This window comes from Lycium ferocissimum, chromosome 12, assembly GCF_029784015.1.
Source record: "Lycium ferocissimum isolate CSIRO_LF1 chromosome 12, AGI_CSIRO_Lferr_CH_V1, whole genome shotgun sequence".
In the NCBI taxonomy this organism is placed as follows: Eukaryota; Viridiplantae; Streptophyta; class Magnoliopsida; order Solanales; family Solanaceae; genus Lycium; species Lycium ferocissimum.
This window is the reverse complement of record NC_081353.1, coordinates 34,093,159-34,114,509: the sequence shown is the minus strand read 5'-3', so window position 1 is coordinate 34,114,509 and position 21,351 is coordinate 34,093,159. Positions and strand designations below refer to the sequence as shown.

General features: G+C 32.5%; 3 protein-coding genes across 4 annotated transcripts; 2 read left to right on the top strand and 1 right to left on the bottom strand.

Annotated features, from left to right (window-relative positions):
* The first annotated feature begins 2,595 nt into the window (after positions 1 to 2,595).
* On the top strand, positions 2,596 to 6,807 carry LOC132040128 (cyclin-dependent kinase inhibitor 4-like). 2 transcript variants are annotated; one of them, XM_059430743.1, is made up of 4 exons: positions 2,596 to 3,145; positions 5,668 to 5,871; positions 6,169 to 6,239; positions 6,270 to 6,807. In XM_059430743.1, the coding sequence occupies exons 1-3, from the start codon at positions 2,790 to 2,792 to the stop codon at positions 6,236 to 6,238; spliced, it is 630 nt and encodes a 209-aa protein (XP_059286726.1). In that variant the 5' UTR covers positions 2,596 to 2,789; the 3' UTR covers position 6,239; positions 6,270 to 6,807. The 2 variants fall into 2 exon arrangements, with proteins under 2 accessions (XP_059286726.1, XP_059286725.1); XM_059430742.1 differs by having other exon boundaries at positions 2,597 to 3,145; positions 6,169 to 6,807.
* Positions 6,808 to 13,616: 6,809 nt separating this feature from the next.
* On the bottom strand, positions 13,617 to 15,251 carry LOC132040309 (cytochrome b5-like). The gene is made up of 3 exons (XM_059430948.1): positions 15,114 to 15,251; positions 14,540 to 14,606; positions 13,617 to 14,077 (listed from the first exon to the last, which is right to left on the bottom strand). The coding sequence occupies exons 1-3, from the start codon at positions 15,249 to 15,251 to the stop codon at positions 13,806 to 13,808; spliced, it is 477 nt and encodes a 158-aa protein (XP_059286931.1). The 3' UTR covers positions 13,617 to 13,805.
* A 1,624-nt stretch (positions 15,252 to 16,875) lies between these two features.
* On the top strand, positions 16,876 to 20,532 carry LOC132040208 (large ribosomal subunit protein uL13w-like). The gene is made up of 4 exons (XM_059430837.1): positions 16,876 to 17,206; positions 19,524 to 19,640; positions 19,723 to 19,810; positions 20,198 to 20,532. Exons 1-4 carry the CDS (start codon positions 16,935 to 16,937, stop codon positions 20,339 to 20,341), a joined length of 621 nt encoding a protein of 206 aa, XP_059286820.1. The 5' UTR covers positions 16,876 to 16,934; the 3' UTR covers positions 20,342 to 20,532.
* The last annotated feature ends 819 nt before the right edge of the window (positions 20,533 to 21,351 follow it).

Genomic DNA, 21,351 nt, shown 5'->3' with positions numbered 1-21,351 from the left:
TGCTTTGTTTTTCTTTTACTGTAAAAACCTTTTAGCCCTTTAAGGGCCCACATGTCTTTCCTTACAGTAAACTCAATAATTAATTTTGACATGAAATCACATGCCACGTCTTAGAATGTTGTGTCTCGTGCTGTTTGCTTTGTACATTTAGAAAAATAAACATACAATTATTAATGCAAACGTATCTATTTTCGGCAAAACAATACTTTTAATTGACTATTGTAAAGACAAAAAATTGAAACATAGCAAATTTATATTATCAATTTAAAATTCATTAAAAAAAAATTATCCACCAATTTAAATATTTTCATTTGTGTTTGTGCACGTATACAACACGGGATTTTATAACTAGTAAAATTGAGAAAGAAGGAAGATATCATGAGATAATCAAAAGTACAAGGTCATAAGTCCCCACACCACCCTCTCCTTCCCTTACTTCAAAAAGGGTACTCCCATATATAAACCTCTTTATCTATCTTTCAACAAACAACAACTGCAAAATCCTTTATTTCTCTTAACCAACACAACTGAAAAAAAAAATCTTTCTTATTTCTCTTTCTAACCCATTCACCTATAACCTCCATGAAAACAACTTAACACAACAAAAAAGGGGACCAGAGAGAGAATAAAGAAAAGAAATGGCTAAGTACATGTGGAAGTCAAAAACTACTGGGGCGAAATCAGTTACAATCACCTATTTGTGGTGGGTTTATTTGAAATGGGGTCGGATTTTATCTGATCGAATTTAAATTTGTGAGAAATAAATATCCATCACCAAAATTAAATAAGATAGGTAAATATCAAAAAAGTACTCCCTTCGTTCAAGCTGAGAAAACTAACAGTTTTGACCCAACATTAAATAAGATAGGTAAATATCCAAAAAGTACTCCATTCGTTCACTTTTATTTGTTCATTATGAATTTTATATATCTCTTAAAAAATAATAAATAAAATGCATATTTTACCATGACGCACATATTAATTGATGAAAATCTATTTTTGAAATAAAAACAGTAAATCGGAGGAGATAATTCTCTCCGTCCCAAAAGAGTAGTTTGTCCCAAGAAAATAATAAATAAATATAAACATGTAATGTTTATTTTTATCATAATATTCAAAAGTGTTAATTGATGTCAAAAAATAATTATATTAAATTTAAAAAATGATTTGGAGCTTTTCGCTAAAAAAGTAATTTTTCCCCAAAAATATCTTTAGGAAAAATATACTTAGAAGCACTTTTTAAAAACTTAATCAAACACTAATTGCTGACAAAAGTGTTTTGCTATTAAATTTCTTAATTTCATATCAAGTCAAACTAATACTCTTTCTATTATAATAAGTGGTGTTTTTAGTTCATGCACATCCCTTAAAAAATTGTTCATTCCTAAAAAATTATGCGTATTTTTACTAACTTATCCTTAATTAGTGCCTAGAAAAAAAAGAGTTACTTAATGATTCCTTAATTAAATAAATAAGATAACTTTGAAAGAATAAGATTAATTTTTTATTAAAATCCTAGAATAACACTTATTTTAAAATAAAATAAAAAATTTAACATATTACTATTATATATAAGAGGGAATGTGAGGACTTTTGTAGTCCTCACAATAATTTCCCAAATTTTTAAAAACTTTGACATTAATTTTTATAATTTTATTTATTTAATATTTTTTTTTAATTTTATGAGACTTTTGATTTACAATAATTTTCAAATTTTTTAAAACTTTTTAATTAATTACTTTTAGGTCCTAATCTTATTTATTTATGTCAATTTTTTTGTTTTTGTTTTTAAAGTCTACTTTTGCTATCGTCAAGCTCATTTTTTTCTTCAAAAGTGTTTATTTTTATCGGAGGGGCGCTTCCTCCAAAGATTTTTTTCCATATCCTTATTTTAAAAACGTGAGTTGTTTTCTTAAAAGTTCATTAACTATGTATAGATTATTTAAATAAGTAACTTTTAGGGTTATAAGTAAAATCTATTTTTAAAGGAGTGAAAAAAAGCTTTTATATAACTACCTACGATGCGTATGTTGTTGTTGTTGTTTACCCTTAAACACTTTTTGAAAAGCACTTTGGGCCTCAAAAATATACTCACAATAAAATTTTTTAAAAACTTTTTAATTAATTACTTTTATGTTAACCTTATTTAAATAATAATTTTTTGACTTTTCAAAAAAAAAAGTGTTTTGCTATTAAATTTCTTAATTTCGTATCAAGTCAAACTAATACTCTCTCTATTTCATAATAAGTGGTGTTTTTAATTCATACACACCCCTTAAAAAATTACTCATACTTAGAAAATTATGCGTGTTTTTACTAACTTAATTCTTAATTAGTGCCTAGAAAAAAAAAGAGTACTTAATGATTCTTTAATTAAATAAATAAGATAACTTTAAAAGAATAAGGTTAATTTTTTATTAAAATCCTAGAATAACACTTATTTTAAAATAAAATAAAAAATTTAACATATCACTTATTATAAAACGGAGGGCGGATAATTTTTTTGGGACAGAAGGAGTACTACAATCATTTTTGGGACAGATGAAGTAAATATGACCCTTTTCCATTATATATATAATCCTTTACTAGCCTGTTTCTCTTTCTATCTTTCACTTTCTTTCAACAAACAACAACTGCAAAAAAATCCTTTCTCTCTCTTAACTTCTTAACCAACAACAACAACTGAAAACATCTTTCTATATTCTCTCTCTCTCTCTGTGAAGAAGAAAAGCTTAACAGAGCAGAAGAAAAAAAAGAAAGGGGACCAGAAAGAGAAAGAAAAAAAAGAAATGGGTAAGTACTTGAGGAAATCAGAAACTTCAGGGGGTGAAGTAGGTGTTTTGGAACAGTCATCAGCATATGGTGTTCGGACAAGAGCTAAAACCCTAGCCTTACAACGAGATGGTGGGTCTTACCTTCAGTTAAGGAGTCGTACGTTGGAGAAACCCAAACCACAACAAGTGAAAAGACGGAAAGATCCTAATTTCAGGAGGCAGCTGAAGGGGCAGAATTGTAATTCTGAGTCGGTGGTAAAGGAGTGTTTGGGTGAAGAGAAAAAAGAAGAAATTGAAATTCAGAATGAAAATAATAGTGGTGGTGAAGGTTCATGTGGAGAGAATTTATTGGACTTTGAAGGTAGAGAGAGGTGAGTTTTTTTTTTTTTTTTTTTTTTACTAATTTTTTCCATTAAATTACATTTATGTGGTTGTTGAATTAATTAGTATGCATGTTGTTATTTTCCTTCTATTTTTTGTGAAATGATTAGGGTTAATGCTCTGCTTCAACATATGAAAGTGCCAAAAATCTTTTTTATTCTTAAAATGGGATAATTAAAGAATCCAATTTTAAGAATCAAAAGCATTTTTTTTTTTTTTTGAAGTTGGAATTTTTGTTAATTAGGTTTCAAGTAGATGGTGTTTTTGTTCTTTAAAAATCAATACTTTTTATTGTCTGATTTCTGGTTTTGCTCTTGTGCCCCTTACTTTTTTTTTTTTTTTTTTTTTGGTGGGGATTCACTTTTTTCCTTATTTTTAGCTGTTTTTTTTTTTTTTTTTTGGTTAATTTCCAAAGATATTAGATGAATTTTTCTTTAGTTCCAGTTTTTAGCATTAGCTGAGTATATAGCTTATCCTCTCTGTTCAATGTTCTTAGGTTAATTAGAGAATCCAGTTTTTAAACATCTTTACTTTTTTTTTTTTTTGACCCGCAAGGGTGGCTCAATTGGTTGAGCATGGGGCTTTCATGATGGAGGTTTCAAGTTCGAAACCCCCTGCCTACGACAGCAGTGAATTTGCGCATGGGTCGAGCTTGCTTGCGAGGGCTTGTCTAGTGCGGGTTACCTTTCTGTGTGGTTTGCGAGCTGTGCAGGAGGCTGGTTTACCCTGTGCGCACCCGAAGGGTAGTGGCTGCGGTTCCCATGTCATCAAGAAATCTTTACTTTTTTTTTTTTTTTTGAAAAAAAGTCCCCTTTATATTTTTTTTGGGTTGGGAATTCACTTTTCTCCTTTTTTTTTTTTTTTTTGCTTATTTCCAAAGAACTTAGCTGAATTTTTTTTCTTGGTTCAAGTTTTTAGCATTAGATGATTATATAGTTTATCTTCTCTGTTCAATGTACATTGGATAATTAAAAATTCCAATTTTCAGAATCAAAAGCTTTTGGTGTTTTTTTTGAAGTTGGGATTTTTGTTAATTAGGTTTCAAGTAGAAGAGTGTTTTTGTTCTTTGAAAAATCAAAACTTTTTATTGCCTGATTTTCGGTTCTTTCTCTTGTGTATATTTAGATATTGATTTTTCCATTTTTTTATTTTTAATTTTGATAGAAAATATTTTTTTTTTTCCAACTTTGTTTTCTAATGATTGTTTATTACCTGTATAATAAAGTGGAAAATGCACAAGATGATTGTCTTCTAGCCATATTGGTTCACAGGGAATTTTTAGAAGTGAAGTCACTTTCCACAGCTTTTTCTTCATATAATTTCCTTTTTTTCTTTTTTGGTACTGAGAGTTTTCTTTTCTATTCTCTTTATAATTTATTGCTTATTTGCTGCATTTGGCAACTGTTTCACAATTAGATTGTTCTGTTGCTGTAATATGAACTTTAGGCAAATTAATATGATTCACAATTTTTCATTCTCTAGTTACATGCCTTGACGTATGAACTCTAGGTAAGCAAATTGTTAGCCTGTTCCCGCTATATTTATTGAGCCTGGTCTTCATTTGAACAAGTTGAGATTTTTTTTTTTTTTTTGATTGTTAGTTGAGAATATTAACTCTTATCTTAAAAATGCCGTTATTTTAACGTGTTCTGTCGAAGGGAATAAAATCGCCGCCTTCCCTGATTTCCGGAGCTGCTAACATTCCCTTTTGTTTTTGTTCTGTCGTAATTTTCTCTCCACGTGTTCGAAATCGCATAGTAAATGAAGTATTTGTATTCTCGAAGAGCCAAGAATTGTGGTTTTATCAAAATTTGCATGTTCTTTCCCGGTTTGGCCAATTACTCGTCCCAAATTTGTCGTTTTTTCACTTGCCTGATTAACTATAACACATTCGACAAGTTGTTCGTTATACCATCTTCCTTTGCACCATTCTTGACCATAACACCCTTAGTAGCATCAGCACATTTTCATTTGTTTGTGCTGATTATTTGTTACTGTAAATTATCAAAAAACGAATGGCATTTGATTTGATATGGTGAGTATGATATAATGTACATATATGAACTCATTTCCCGACTGTTCTACCTAACAAAGAGAAAGATATCTATACTACTAGTAGTACATATTTACAGTCCCATTGTACATCTGTCATTCAAAATTCCATGGTGAAATTTGTTTATTGTCTGTACCTGCATGGTACATGTATATTGGTATCTTTCTGTTTAAATTTAAATAGTTGCAATATAAATGAATGTGGGGACCCTATATGATTGGATCTTAGATGAATAAGAGGAAAGAAAAGGGAAGAGAGCTTCTTTTTTTTTTTTTTTTTTTTTTTTTTGGTGGAGGAAAGAAGAGCTTTTCTGAGAGCCACTAATTAAAATTCCTTTTATTAGTTTTATCTCTTCTATTTTTATTTTTGGCTGCAATGAGAAATGTGTTTATTTCAGGTTTAAAATATGAACCAGTAAATATGATTAGTACTAATAAGAGGTTTTGCACTTTCTTGTAGGACCACTAGGGAGAGCACACCTTGCAGCTTGATCAAGGACTCGGATAACATACTAACCCCTGGTTCCAGTACAAGACGTAACAATGCAAGTGAAGCTAGCAGCAGAGTGCCAAATTCAGCGCGAAGAAATATCCCGACATCTCATGAAATGAATGACTTCTTTGCTGGTCCAGAAGAGAAGCAGCAGAAACAATTCATCGAGAAGTATGGATTTTCACAACTCGCAATATTTTAAGTGTTGATTCTCAATTGCTCAAGTAGAAGCTGCACTTGCAAGTTACAGACGGTTGCTCGGACTCTCCAAAATGTTGCTGCACCCATATCGGATCCTCCAAAAATACACTACTTTTGGAGGATCTGGTACGCATTCATCAGCATTTTTGAAGAGAGTCTAAGCAACATAGGTTACAGATACATCCCCGTTCTAATTGACCCTGAGCAGCATAGGTTACAGATAAATCCCCTTTCTTCTAATTGACCCTGTTTTGAAATGGTATGCAGGTACAACTTCGATCCGGTGAACGACAAGCCCCTCCCTGGACGTTACGAATGGGTGAAACTAGATCGTTAGACATGGCATTGGTTGGTACTAGATCGTCGGATATGGACATAATGGTATCAACGTACCTAGAGGGCTTATCCAGCATTTTCTTCTTTCATCTTTAGGTCTAGCTAGATAAAGGGTAGGAAAAACAGCAAGGATTGTTGGTCCTACTTTGGTGATGGGCATATTTTGTTTCCAGTCACCCATGTAAAGAATTTAGGACAGCAAGTTCTAAACTTGGCAGACTAATGATCTGTGTAACATAACAGAGTTTGTGAATTTGCACAGCAAATATAAGGAGATCTTTTGTCTAACAGAAGGGTGGTTGTTGTGTGTAGTCATAGTGGTAATGTTAGTGATAGTCTGGTAGTACAGGAGGGTAAGGGGTTGTTTGGTGTCTGGTTAGAAAAGTGAATTGTTCATGTATTAAAACTAGTTTAATCAGTACCGTGTTTGGTACCATTTTAGTTGCCATGTATAAAATTCAGCACACCAAGTACGGTGTTTTGTTATCAATTTACAATCCCGCGAGGGAATCTATGTATTATTTTTATGCATGATAAAAGATAGAATAACTAATTATTGCATTACTAGTACCTAGGTAACTCTACTAGCAACAAAACGAACCCCCACCTCCCCACCAAACCTTTGTTGTCCATATTTGTAATGAATAAATTGAGCCTCAAAGTTTACGTTCTTTATCACTGTTTTTTCCTCTATCCTGTTCTGAGAAAATGTATGGTTGGATTTTGGCTTGTTTCTCCACATATGAGACAATGTATCCTTCATAAACTCAACTTGCTGTTGTCTTTCACTCTGGGGATAATAAGGTCCTTGTTGCTCTTAATTGACACATTGCCATTTTTTTAGCTGCTTGTGAGAATATGGTGGGGTCGCTTCTTTGTTTGGTGGGCAGAAAGATTCTTTCTTTGCCTGCTGATCATGTCTATCTGTTAGAACTTTTTCTATATTGCTGGTACAACAGCTCTATATGATTGATTCGCAAATTTTGGTCACATACCAAAAATGCAATTTGGAAGGATTTATGAATTTTAGTGAGTGGTGTCTGATGCAGTGAGTGGAATTGTGTTGTCTGGAAACTGAAGATAGTTTCCCTGTAAGAAAAATTCTCAGTGGCTGTAAGAGTATAATTCTCTCTTTTTTTTTACCCTTTCCTATGAGCTCTTTCACTTTTTGGTTCTTTGGTGACTCGAACCTCAAATCTTACGGTTAGACCGTTGGAAATAGAGGGTACTTACTACTTGAGCAACCCTCTCTCATTAGAAAAGTATAATTCATTTGAAACTAAGAAAAGGTTATTAAAGATCTCAAAATTGTACTAAAAGGACTATATATATATATATATATATATTTCATTTTGTGTCAGTATCCGCATCGAAACCTGATTAAATTTGAATTTGCATCGAAAAGTCTCTACATAGGGGATAAAGTGTTCCCTAGCAAAGACGACTGCATACTTATAAGCTCAAGTACTTGCTTAGTTGCTTATATGTTTCTTTTTCTTTTGTTGTGCCTTATTTCTCGTTAAATCTATCGGAATTTTGTGAGATTATAGATTTTTTTCGCACAACTTTAATCATGTAATTTTAAATTTACATCGTCATGTTTTAATATTTTCACTATTGTTGATGCCCTAATAATGCAGCACGAATTGAGTATTCTAAAAGCAATAGACCTCATAATCGAAGGACACATGAATGTGCTTTCTTCATTAATCCCAAGAAAATAAGGTTAAAAAGTTAGGTAGCTTCTTGTCCCTTAACCATTGTTGAAATAATCTAAAAAAGTAACTAGTGAGGTACTGAGGTCGGTGAAAAAGCACATTCCTTTGGACTAAAAAAAATTGTCTAAATTCTAAAAGAATTTTTAGTAAAGTAAATTGCAAAAGCATTTGAATGATGTCTTTGAGAAAAAGAAAAAAAAGGTGAGACTTATAGTTGGTGGTTATAGTGGATTTATTCTTTAATGGCATCATCAATTATGTGAAATAATTCTTTAATGGCATTATCAATTTTGTGAAACTTAGGAATTTTCAATTCCCAATAAGCCTCTTTGCTAGATTACAAACTTTGGACATATCACTTAAAAGTGATTTCTTTGATTTTTAAGTGGCAATTGTTAACTAATTGTTCTTTCTTGTTAAAAAATATTGCCTCCCACATTAAGTTTGCTTTTGACTGCTCCATCCCTCCCATCCCATAACGCTTTCTCCCACAGTAATTTTATCAGATGTTTCAGATTTGAATTTTGAAAATGGAATTGTCTTTGATAGGGAGCACTTTATCCTTCAAACTAAAACTTCTCGACGTAAAATCTAATAGTCGAACTCCAAGAGAGATACTGAATATTAAATAAGAAGCTTTTGGTATGATATCATGATAAATCCTTTTATCTTTAACTAAAGATTTTGAATTTGAACTCTGGAAATGAAATTGCAACTAAGTGTGATAAAGAGGTCAAAAGTTTATGTATTAATACTCAGAACAGCCCTAGCTACACTTAGTTAAAATATTGAGGCTAGAACTGACATAATATAGGTGAAACATTTCATCCTTAGATTCATCACATTTTAGAAATTTTCCTGTTTTCTTGTTTTAATGGGAAGGGGAGGCATGAATAGGCCCACTTCTGCAAGGAACTTTGGAAGCTAACTGTAGATGAAGTCACAGTTGTGTTTCTCTGGTGATCATCAACAGTATTAAGGTCAGACAGAGTCTTCCTCCACTCCCAAAAAAAAAAAAAAAAAAAAAACTATAAGATTTTTAGTTGGTGGGTTAAAAAAGTTATTCAGACTAACCGAATTGATTGTAACCGTCGTTGATCTATACACTTAGGGGTCGTTTGGTTGGAAACGAGTTATCTCAGCATAACTTATCCTGGAATTAGTTATTAGGATTAACTCACAGAATAAACAACAACAACATACCTAGTGAAATTCCACAATTAGTTACCCCTATCTCGAAAGATAGGGAAACTATTTCCGAATAAAATAACACTATAATCCCGGGATAACAAATCCCGAGATTAGTTATACTGCGATTTTATCCCAACCAAACGTGGGATAAACTCATCTCAAATATAATCCCGAGATTATTTATCCTTATCCTTCGTACAAAATGAGCCCTTAATATATAATAAGTGTATGGTATACTGGGTCGTTTGGTTCGAAGACAAGTTATGCTGGGATTAGTTATGTTGAGATTAGTTATCCTGGTATTGTTTGGTTTGTTGGGTTAAAAGTAACATGAATTGCATAATTTCTACGAAAAAGTTATTTGTTTACAAAAATACCCTCCACCTTATTTAGTGTAGAAAAAGGGTTTGAGAGACTTCAGGGCTATTTTTGTCATTTTCGTTATTTTATCCTGGAATAATTAATCCTGAAATTGTTATTCCACCCTCTACCAGGAATAACTTATGGGATAACTTATCCCGGGATTAGTAACCAAACAAGGAATATGGTGGTACTAAATTTTTATGCCAGGACTACTTTTCCTTATCCATCATACCAAACAACACCTAAAAAATATTAATTATATACTTATAATTATATAAGCGTATAGTATAGTAATATATTAATTTTATACTAATGACTAAGATTTATATATAACACAAAGCATCTCCCGAGAGGGTTGTGATATTATAGACATCTTTAATCCCTCAACCAAATGCTTTAAGACTCCCATCGTTGACTAGGATTTATAGAAAATAAAAATTAAAGTTATTTTTTTTTTGTGGACTAGTATAAAAGAGTTTTTATGCTATCATTTACCTAAAAAATAATATATTTAATCGCTTATAATAAGTGAAATTAGTTACTTAAAAATAAGCAGATAATATTCTAAAATTGGTTAAGTTACATAGGTGGTAGCCCAGAGTGCGAAATATTCGGTGTTCACACATTAAAGGGATGTAATATAGACCAATTATCTTGACGCAAGCATCAGTATTTGATAGATGATTTCACAAATTAGAACCATAAACCATATTAAATCAGACAAAAATATATTACTTTATTATTTTTTTCTCTCTAAAGAAAATAATTTATCATTATTCTAAAGCTCCCTCCGGTTAAATTACATAGTGAAATTATTTACACTATTAGTATATGCAAAGCTTGTAGAGAAATAAAGAAAAGTAAATCGGAGAAATCTTCCACAAGATCGTTACTAAGATTGGAAGATTCAACTAAAGAAAATGAAAAGGAGAATGTGATTATGGAAGAAAGACTTTCTTAAAGACTTAAATGACTTACAATTGGGGTTGGTTTTTGTGCCTAATGTCACTCTATTTATACTTGTTAGGGATGCTTCTAGATATTATCTAGATACATCCATAAGAAAAACTAATCATCTTTATCCCTACCACTACTCTAGAATATCTAGATTTTTCTTTGAGGATAATTGTCCAAGATCCTACACTAGACTATTCTAGATAATTCTATCCTCAACTATAAATATCTAAGTGTCTAGAATTTCTAGACAATTCCTAAATACAATATATATCAAAGATATTATATTATAACTTTCTAGAAACTCTTTTAAATATCTATGATATTTTTGTTCTTCCAAAAATTTACTTTAATTTTTCATCCCCTTAAAGTAATTTTTTGGAAGCTATCCGAACTTGTCCTGGAAGAACTCCGAATCTTTTGGATGCCTTGGTGAAGAAACAATGTTTTCTTCCCGACACTTCTTCCTTCTAAAATGAATATTAATTATGAATATGCTTTGATAAAATTTTATATAAGCGTATTGTATTTCTTAGCCTTTGCGAACCACGTGAATCATCTTATCTTGCCGGATTTTACATTCTTGAGTTTACTAATGACTAACAATTGTGTTATATGGAGAAAAAAATCCGAAAAAGGAAAAAAGGAGCATCCGAGAACCATGGTATCTCTCCATATGAAATCGAGCCTTCAACGTCAACCTCTTCATTTATTTGACCGCCGACTTCTCCGTACAGCACTTTCGTAGTTGATCGAGCTAGTGATTGAATGGCGGATGATTGACGGAGACCTCAACTTCCACTACGACTCCCTCAATGCTTTCTCTAGAATGGTCACCATTTTCATATATAGTTTTAGAATACGCTGGGTTCTATCAACATCCTCCACGTCCGGACTTTTATTACTAACATTAAGATCTCTTCGTTGATTTCCTCGATCTACCACCGCTAGTCCGAACGTCATTGGAATCTTCTTGCTTTTGATGACACCGGTGTCTTCTCCTTCTCCACGTAATGGACCGTATTATATCACGAATCCACGATCCGGCCCTCTTTCGAAATTGAGAGAAGCTAAGGCATCTACTACTCGAGTCTCGCTACAAAGCACCTTCCCCAATCTTCTTCCAGAGCTCTCTCGTTTGAGCCTAAGATCTTTTTATGTGTCCTACTTCAGATAACATTTAAAATTATTAAAGTTAACCCCTTTGGAATTGAGAATTGTCATCTCTCTTGGCTACTTTGCTAGTATAGAAGATTTCCTTCCCCTTCTTTTGATGCTATCATTTACTAGTAGCTCTGTGATGAACAAATTCTCAAATATGGTAGTTGAGCCCATCCTTGAATTGATGTAACAAAAGGAATATATTTATAATACCACGAATGATAATTCTTAGTTCGTGCTTAAAAATCGTCGGGGTTTAATAAAGAGAATCCGAACATAAATTCTTAATCTTCAAAAAATTGATAGATTAAGTTACATCGGGCATCCTTCATTGAACGGATCGATCGAGGTCCTCCATTATCTCGTGAGAGTGATTTGCACCTTATAATATGATCAAACAAGTTGTGAGAGATGGATCTCTTCGGAGATGAACTCGCCTTCGCATTAATTTGAAATATTTTTCGGTCGTCAATAGGAGGACTTGTGTAACTACCATTAACATCATCTCCCACGAGGGTATAAAATGTCTTCCATACCTTGGACACGGCCGTAAATCCGTATAGACCAATCAACCCGATCTTGAAATAAAATCCAAGCCAACTACGGCTATGACTATTTCGATAGAAATATGAAAAGTAAATCGGAGAAACATCGTTTAAGATTGGAAGATTCAATAAAAAGAGGAAGGTATGAAAAGGAGAATTTGATTATACTTTCTTAAATGACTTAAATGACTTACAAAAATATATTACAAATGCCTAATGTCACTCCTATTTATTTTCAGGGATCTCTAGATAAAGATAAATAAGAAAAAACTAATTATCTTTATTATCATTAGAATATCTAGATTTTTCTTTAGGATAATTATCCAAGATCCTACCTAGACTATTCTAGATAATTCTATTACTATAAATATCTAAGTGTCTAGAATTTCTGACAATTTAAATACAATATATATCAAAGATATTATATTATAACTTTCTAGAAACTCTTTTAAATATCTATGATATTTTTGTTCTTCCAAAAAATTTACTTTAATTTTTCACAAAGCTAAATCCCCAAAAGAACCTCTTTCAAGGTGTGAACACATTCCATTTATAGAAACAAAATTCAGTGCTACTTTCTTGAAGGATCTGTAATGGTAGCAACGCATGTCAATATGATGCACCAAATTACATGTCCGTTCTTACAAGAGCAGCCATGCATATATATAGTTTGGATTGTTTTGTGGGGTGTGAATTTGGTCATAAGCCAGTAATGTTTTTGTTTCCTCATTGAGAACGACACCTTCCATTTTTCCTTTTCAATAGTTCTAAGAAAAATTCATTGCTTCCAAAATGGTATTTGGCCCCTCTTCACATAAAATGTTACTGGTCATTCTACACGTGATGATCATGGTAATTATTACTTGGGACTCTTGTGGTCATACTTTGTGTTTTGGGGCCAGTTGGAAAGGATTTTCCTCCACCAATAAGTTCCAATTACAAATTAGTAAGGATAAAATTATCTTCGTGTGATTTATAGGCCATGAGTTCAAACAGCAGAATCGAAATTGTAATCAAATGATACAAATCAAGCTGATTCATTATCATTCATTGGATCAAGTTGATTCATTAGTATGATTCCTCGAGTCAAGCAATCAGTTACTGATGATTGCATCTAGACTGCCTACATCACATCCTCTTAGAGTGTGACCTTTCCCAAATCCTACATGACCAGAAAGCTTTGAGCTGCGTTCTGTCCTTTTCTCTGTATATCCAATACAAATTTTTAAGCATATATGGTGTTGGAGTATACAAGGGCAAATCCACAATGTAACATGTGTGTTCGCATGAATGCCACATTTACTTTTAACCAAAGTATATGTATGAAATCCACCAAATATTTATAAGTATTTAATTGTGCATCTAGTTATTATTGTACATTAATTTTAGATTCATTGGGAAACCTATAAACTTCAAATTTTGAATATGCTCCACTCTTGTTGGGGCTACGACTATTTGCGAGTACATAATTTGGAAGCTCATACCATGTTGTTTCTTTAATTGTTTAATAGAGGCTAGTTTTTCCAAGGAAAAAGAAAAATATACATGTCAAAAGTAGCTAGAACAAGAGTATTGCACATGAAATGGCACAAATGTGAAAGTGAAAAACCAAATACACTTAAATTTATTCTTCCTTTCAATTCCAGAACCTAAGTAGAGTACTGCCCAACCCCAATATTACAATTGGCACCAAAAACTGAAAAATAAGCTTTACATTTTGCCTGGATGACTTGCCTTGATAATGATCAATTTTAATCTGCTTTTGAAGAAGCTTTGTTGATGAAGTGGTGGTTGTAGAACTAGTAGTTTTTGTGGAAGGGTCAATTTCTCCCACATAGAATTCATCTAGCATCAATCTTGCTGCACTCCCATGTCCTGCTTCTTCAAACTCTTCACTTGCATCCTTGCCTATCATTAAATTTCCATTTGAAATGAGAGGGATTTAAAGTTTATTGGTTCCATATAATGATTTTGAGTTAATAAACAAAAGTAATCGGATTCACAATTAAATATTTATACATATTTAGTCATTTTCTTAATGGACATACATAGGGTGTAGCCAAATTAAAGCTAATGGGTTTCCATGAACCCACATGTCATATTATAGATCCGCCCCTATATGAAACAACAAACATGAAAAAATGAAGAAAGAGAAAATTATATCATTTCGAAGAACCTAATTTGGAGCCAAAGCACTCCGTACCAAATACGATTGACCTATACTCAAAATCTAAACCCAAAACTTTTGATTAAAAATAAAAGAGTACTTGACACTCCATTACAACTTTCCATAATTAAAATTACTATACTTCTAGAATGTTATATATGTATATATAGAAGGGGAGGGGGTGTGTTCTTCGTTGGGTGTACCTGCTGCTGTCAACAAGACTTCATCACCACCGGGATGATCAATTAGGAAGTTAGTCACATTGTATGCCTGCATAAGTAAGATGACCCTTTCATTACTTAAATCTTGTTTGCTATTTCACAGCTTAAACTTGGTTATCTCCCACATCAAAATACTTTAAAATGTAAAAACTGCATATCATAGAAGTAAATGCTGAATACAAATTTGCTTCAAAAATAAATTAGATGATCATATCATAATTTTGCTCTATGACATGATCAGTGTGGACTTCCATAAATACAATAAGAATGTTATTTTGAGATAGAAAAAAGTATACTTTAACATAACCTAGTTATTTTGCAACGAAATGAAAAAATTTCATCAGACCTGAGGGAAAATTCATGTGACCTATAAGTTACGAGTTCGAACAGTGGAATTAACCATTAATACTTGTGTCATGATTAGACTGTCTATATACATGCCTTTCGGATGCGGTCCTTCCTCAGAAACTATATGAACACGAATACTTTATGCATCGCTGTCCTTTAGACCCAAGGGGAAAGGGTAAAATAGTGAACGTTCAATATATACACTTACCTTAGCATTTATGATTACCCAACAATCATTAGGACTATTATGCAAAGAAACTTCACCATATGTTTTCAAAACTTTCTCATCAGCTCCCATGGCTCCTCTTCTGTTTAATTCTTTTCTTTCATCTGTTTCAAACGTCATTTCTTCAATTAATTTATAGAAAGAACTAAAGAAACTGTGGCATAATCAAATCAAATAAACAAGCACAATTATTTAGTACTACTATAAAATAAATATTTTTTGTGTACCATGAAAATGATATGTCCATTTACTTTAATGTTCTGTCTGATTCAAGTGATAATTGTTATCTTGTCATAACGCATGGAACAGAAAAAGTGATGTGTAATGGGGTCAAAATGAATAGATTAAAACTAAATTTTACGTACAAAAATTAACATCTCTATGTTTGGCTACACTCATAATGGAGTATCTGCAAATTTAGATGCTATTTCGTGATATTTATAGCATTTATCTAGTTATATGAAGTTTCATATGAAAATTCACAGAGATATTACTAACATCGAATTGATTAATTTTATTTTTCATCTTTGCAGGTGCAAACTAAATTCAACTATACCGAATTTAAGCACGAGGTGACAAAAATATTGCCAATGCATAAGCTAATTTAATGTAAAAAGAATAAAAGGACTAGTGATAAGACCTTGTATACAGTACTTCAAATTTTGTTACATATTCACGGCCTAGTAAAATTGCAAAAATACCAAAGAAATTTTATTTATATACTTCAAATATCTTAAATCAACTAATACGCTTTATATATTTGAGAAAAAACTAGTTTTTCTAGGCGCAGGCACTCAACATCTTCAAAAATATGTCTATTTTAGCAAGCTTCTCTTCAAGTCAACGTTTAGATCGTAACATTTTTGTACGAGTCAGAACTTATCTAACAAGAAAACTTCACAACCTTATGACCTTTATATATTTCAAAAATTTATTTGTTATACAGTAATTTGCGATAGGAGTTTGACAAAACCTTTGACATGAAATATACCTAAAAAAAGTAAAAATCCTACATACTTAACCATAATATCTTTTCCTAGCTTTATAGACCATATATCTTTTCCTAGCTTTATAGAGATCTATATACGAATAGCCTGACTGTATTCACCTTTCACATTTTGTAGCTAACATACATAGATAATATGATCCCATTTGTGAGATTACATTGGGCATATTATTGTTGTATATATAGATTATACTAAATTATACACATATTATATACACCCTCTGTCCAATTTTATACGAGGGTGTTTGACCGGACACAAAATTTAAAAATAAAGTAAAACTTTTGGAAACTTATTGTCTAAAACAAATCATAAAAATTTGTGTGGCTAGAAATCATTTAATTAAGGATAAAAAATGTAAATTTAAAGTTGAATTATTACCAAGCAAGCTCTAGTGGGTTTTTTTTTTTTTTTTTTTTAATGTATACAATAAAAAGGTACAGAATAAAGCGATACGGCTCCAACAAAAACCACAAAGACAAACAAAAGGGGATTTGGGTATCATTATTTTTCAGACTGACTAAAAACAAAAGTATATCATATAAATTCGGACGAGGGAGTAATAATTTTTAAAAAAGTGGCTTATATGTTATAGTAGTTGTTCCCTCAAAAGTGGCTATCTACCAAATTTTTCCATCCAAAACGGATATCCAATGGGCCAGACCCAAACCACAAACTTATTCACAGCCCATATAGTATATACCATTAAATCAAAAACCAAACTCGAAAACCCTAACCTATCCTCCATTTCTCCATAGCAGCACCAAGGTTTAGAGAGTAAAAAAAAAAAAAAAAAAAGATGGTATCAGGTTCAGGGATTAGTGCAAGGAGAATAGTGGTGGATGCACGTCACCACATGTTGGGAAGACTTTCATCCATTTTAGCTAAGGAATTGTTGAATGGACAAAGAGTTATTGTTGTTAGATGTGAAGAGATTTGTCTGTCTGGTGGACTTGTGAGACAGAAAATGAAGTATCTTAGGTTTCTTAGGAAAAGAATGAATACTAAACCATCTCATGGTCCTATTCATTTTCGTGCTCCTTCTAAAATCCTTTGGCGTACTATCCGTGGGTATGCTTTTATGTATTGATACATTATTTAGAAAGTAGCCTTTTTTGTTGGTGGATTTATTTTAGATTTTAAAGTACATTTATGCAAATGTTAATACAATATGACTTGAACTTGGTCAAAACAAAAATCCTGTTGTGTATGCTACCTGTTATTACAATAGATCATTGGCTGTTAGGCAAAAAATATTAACCATTGCTAGCCAATGTATATTAATTATGTCTCTGTGTGTGTGTATTACACATTTATCGGTTACTTTTTGAATATATATGTTTGTGTGTTAGTTACACATTTATGGATTATTTTAAAATATATATTATGTGCTTTATTCCATGCTTATTTGGATTATTGGATAGCTGTTTGTGTTGATTACATTGTTTAGAGAGTTACCTGTTTTTTAATAAGAGGGAGAGAGAGAGAGAGAGAGAGAGACCTATGTTGCTGGTGGATTTGTTTTAGATGTAGAAGTATATGTTACTCACTTTCTATAGGGTAGAAGGCTAGTAGATAGTATCGTTTATCCTTTCATATTAGTAGTCGCATTATCGCGATATAAGTTCTTGTGCTTTGATTTCTGCTACTATCTGTTATTTTCTGTACTTTGATTATCTTATTTTATCTGTGATAGCTACTGCCCCTTTGCAAACTGCTTCATCATGGCTTAGTCACTTTCGTTATTTTCATTTCCATATCGCTTTGAATCTCTTGGCCTTAGCTGACCTCTTTTTATGCTTTCTATTGAGCCGAGGGTCTTTCGGAAACAGCCGTCCTACCTTGGTAGGAGTAAAGTCTGCGTACACTCAACCCTCCCCAGACCCCACGTTGTGGGATTTCACTGGGTTGTTGTTGTTTTTATAGTGATCCATATGTTACCGGTTGTTACCAGAGATCATTGAAGGGGAATGTTTAAGTATCTCTCTGTGTTCGTCAACATTGTGTATCAGTCAAAAGGCGGAATTTTTGTATTGGAATGAAGCGGATGATAAATGAAGCATAATAGATAACTACTTATAAAACAAAAGAGAAGCATAATAGATACTGGGGATTCACCTAACTGACTCCAACTAGTTTTGAATTAAGGCGTAGCTGTCACAGTTGTAGAGATACCCTTTTATATGAACAATGTAGTACTCCCTCTGTCCCATAATAAGTGTCAGTCCTAAGTTGTGCGGACTCTTCACTTTCAATGCCGCACCCGTGTCGGATTCTCCAAAAATACACTACTTTTGGAGAATCTGGCACGCACCCATTGACATTGTTAAAGAGTCTGAGCAACATAGGGTGTCACCTTAGCCTAAAATACTTTGTCCCAAAATGTCACCCTAGCCTAAAAATTTTGTCCCAAAATAAGTGTCACCTTAGGAAATCAAGACATAAATTACTAGTTTTTTTCCAACTCTATCCTTATATAAAAACTGACTAGTTAAAGTGACATCTAAATGATGATTGGAAAAGCCACATAGTAACTTGGTATTGTTGCATCCAATGTCAAAAGGATTTCTACTCATGCATGCTCTCAAGAGGAAAAGGTAATTTATTTTTATTATAGAGGGGTAATTTAGTAAACTTCAGATTGCATTGTTATTATTTTTATTTTTATTTTTTTGGATAAAGGTAACAACTTTAGATAGCATTATTGGTTTCTTAATATGCGTGTTTTTGACTAAGGTGATACATTATCGGACGGAGGGAGTAGTATTTAACTAATCTTAAGGGCTATCTTAAAATAGTATGAAGGATGCTGCTGAATCTCTTTTAGGGAAACTGTAAATATGATTTCCAATATTTCCTTAATGCTGGATATTGTGATCATTTAAAAAAGATAGTATGAAGGATGCATATGTTAGATAGCATGACTGAACTATTCCCTGTTAATTTTATTGTAGTAACAACTTAGCAGGTGTATATGACAATAATTTCACTTTCCTCGGGTTAGTTAGCCAAGGACTTCATCCATTACTGTATTTACTTGATCTGTCTCATTGTCCATTAATTTTGGTGGGTGTTGTCGAGTTTTAAGTAAGGCTTGTGTATATAGGGCCTTCCATCATTGTTTGAATGCTTATGAAAATTTTGTTTAACTTGCGGAATTAACTTGGATGAGCATTTACTGAAGGACAGTTTGTTAAACATTAAAAATGCATATGCCTGCCTAGGTGGTGAAATGTTTATTACATATCATTTGTAATTGACACGAGCCACTTGCTTACTCTCACATACTTGTTCTTTTTTCCTGTTTGATTGATGAGGATTATAGTTGATTATTCCCTTAAGAACTATTATCAATTATTTCTGATTATGTCTGTTTATTTTACCTTAGGATGATTCCCCACAAGACCAAGCGCGGAGCAGCTGCACTTGCCCGCTTGAAGGTTTATGAGGGTGTCCCACCCCCATACGACAAGATCAAGAGGATGGTTATTCCAGATGCTCTAAAGTGAGTTGAAGCTACACATATAATTTGAATATTCTAGTATCATTGTTCTTGTAAAACTGAAAATTTTGCACTTTGTTACTAGGGTATTGAGGCTCCAAGCTGGACACAAGTACTGTCTCTTGGGCAAGCTTTCATCAGAGGTTGGATGGAACCATTATGATACTATCAAGGTAAATATTTTCATCTTTACCTTTTTCATACCCCTCCTCTCTTTCTCTCTGGCTGGTTCGGAGATATTTCACTTGCATATTGAGGGAACATGTGATAATCATGACATATTTCTAGTATGATTTTACAGTAATGATTTAATCAGTAAGCATCATTATCATTCTGGTGTTCCCTGTTTTTCCTCATAGCCCTTATTCTTGTAATTATGAGTCTATTAACTTCAAGACTCGGATTACTGTTTATACAATTTGTGTATCAAGCTTACATGCTTGTAGTATGCCATATATGAATAAGAGTCTTAGTTTGCACTTTCTTTATCATTTTTTCTTCAGTGGCCGTTGATTTACAAACAGTTGCTTACTTCTTCCTTGTAATTATGAATATGATAGGAACTTGAGAACAAGAGGAAGGAGAGAGCTCAGGTAGCATATGAGAGGAGAAAGCAGTTGGCAAAACTTAGAGTAAAGGCTGAGAAAGCTGCTGAGGAGAAGCTTGGACCTCAACTCGCCGTTATTGCTCCAATCAAGTATTGAAGTGGGACATAGTCACATTTGAAGTACAATTTTGTTGAAGATTGATAATTCATCTTAATCTCACCTTTTTCTAGTTATCCTGAGTGGTGTATTTTCAGTTTAACAGTGTTTGAGTAGACTCTTTATCTTTCATTGTTTTGGTGATGAAATTGAATCTCGTGCTTTTAGTGATACGGGTGTTATCTCGTTTAGTTCCTCTTCTGTTTTTACTTGTTGATAAGTTCTGATTTTTAATGCTTTGATTGAAATAGCTATTGATGTGAACATGCAAAAATGTTGGCATACTCTATTGAAGCAGTGTTAATTACACTGTTCAATTAGGTTTAATAGTATTCTACCAATTTTTTGGGCCAACAATATCCTGGGAAACCAGGGATAATGTGGTGGCCTATACCCTTCCACGTAACTATTGGACTTTCTTTCTTATCCCTCCTAGAAGATTATCACACTAAACGGTGTGAAGTGTGTGCTCATATCTTTGAAAAAGAAAGAAGGGCTCCAAAATAGGAGGATTAAACTTCATAACAATGATTCTTTAGTCCTGAAGTAAAACTGATATACTTTTAAAATACATTACTAAGGGGCAAAAATTTAACAGTAAACGATTATTTGAAAAATGTCTATTGTTTCTTGTAATTCGATAATAGTATTATTTTATTGTAGTTAGGAGTAAGGTTTGCGCACGCACTTTCCTTTCCTGATCCTATGTGTGGAATTACACTGAGTATGTTGTAATTATTTGAAAAATCATAGTCGTGAAATACAAGGGGATATGGGGAGATCATCTTTTCACAACAAATGTTATAAATTTATATTAGTTTAAATTGTTGATTATGGTTTAAACTGAAGAATTAGTGAATAAAAGTTCATAAAAGGCTCATCTAGTTTAGTGAAAAAGCTCAAACTCAGAGGCACTAGCAGTGAATGAGAACCTTTTTTCTTTCACGTCAATAGCCACATCAATAACACCATTTATAACGTCCCATCTTTTAATTTCTAACACTTTTAGG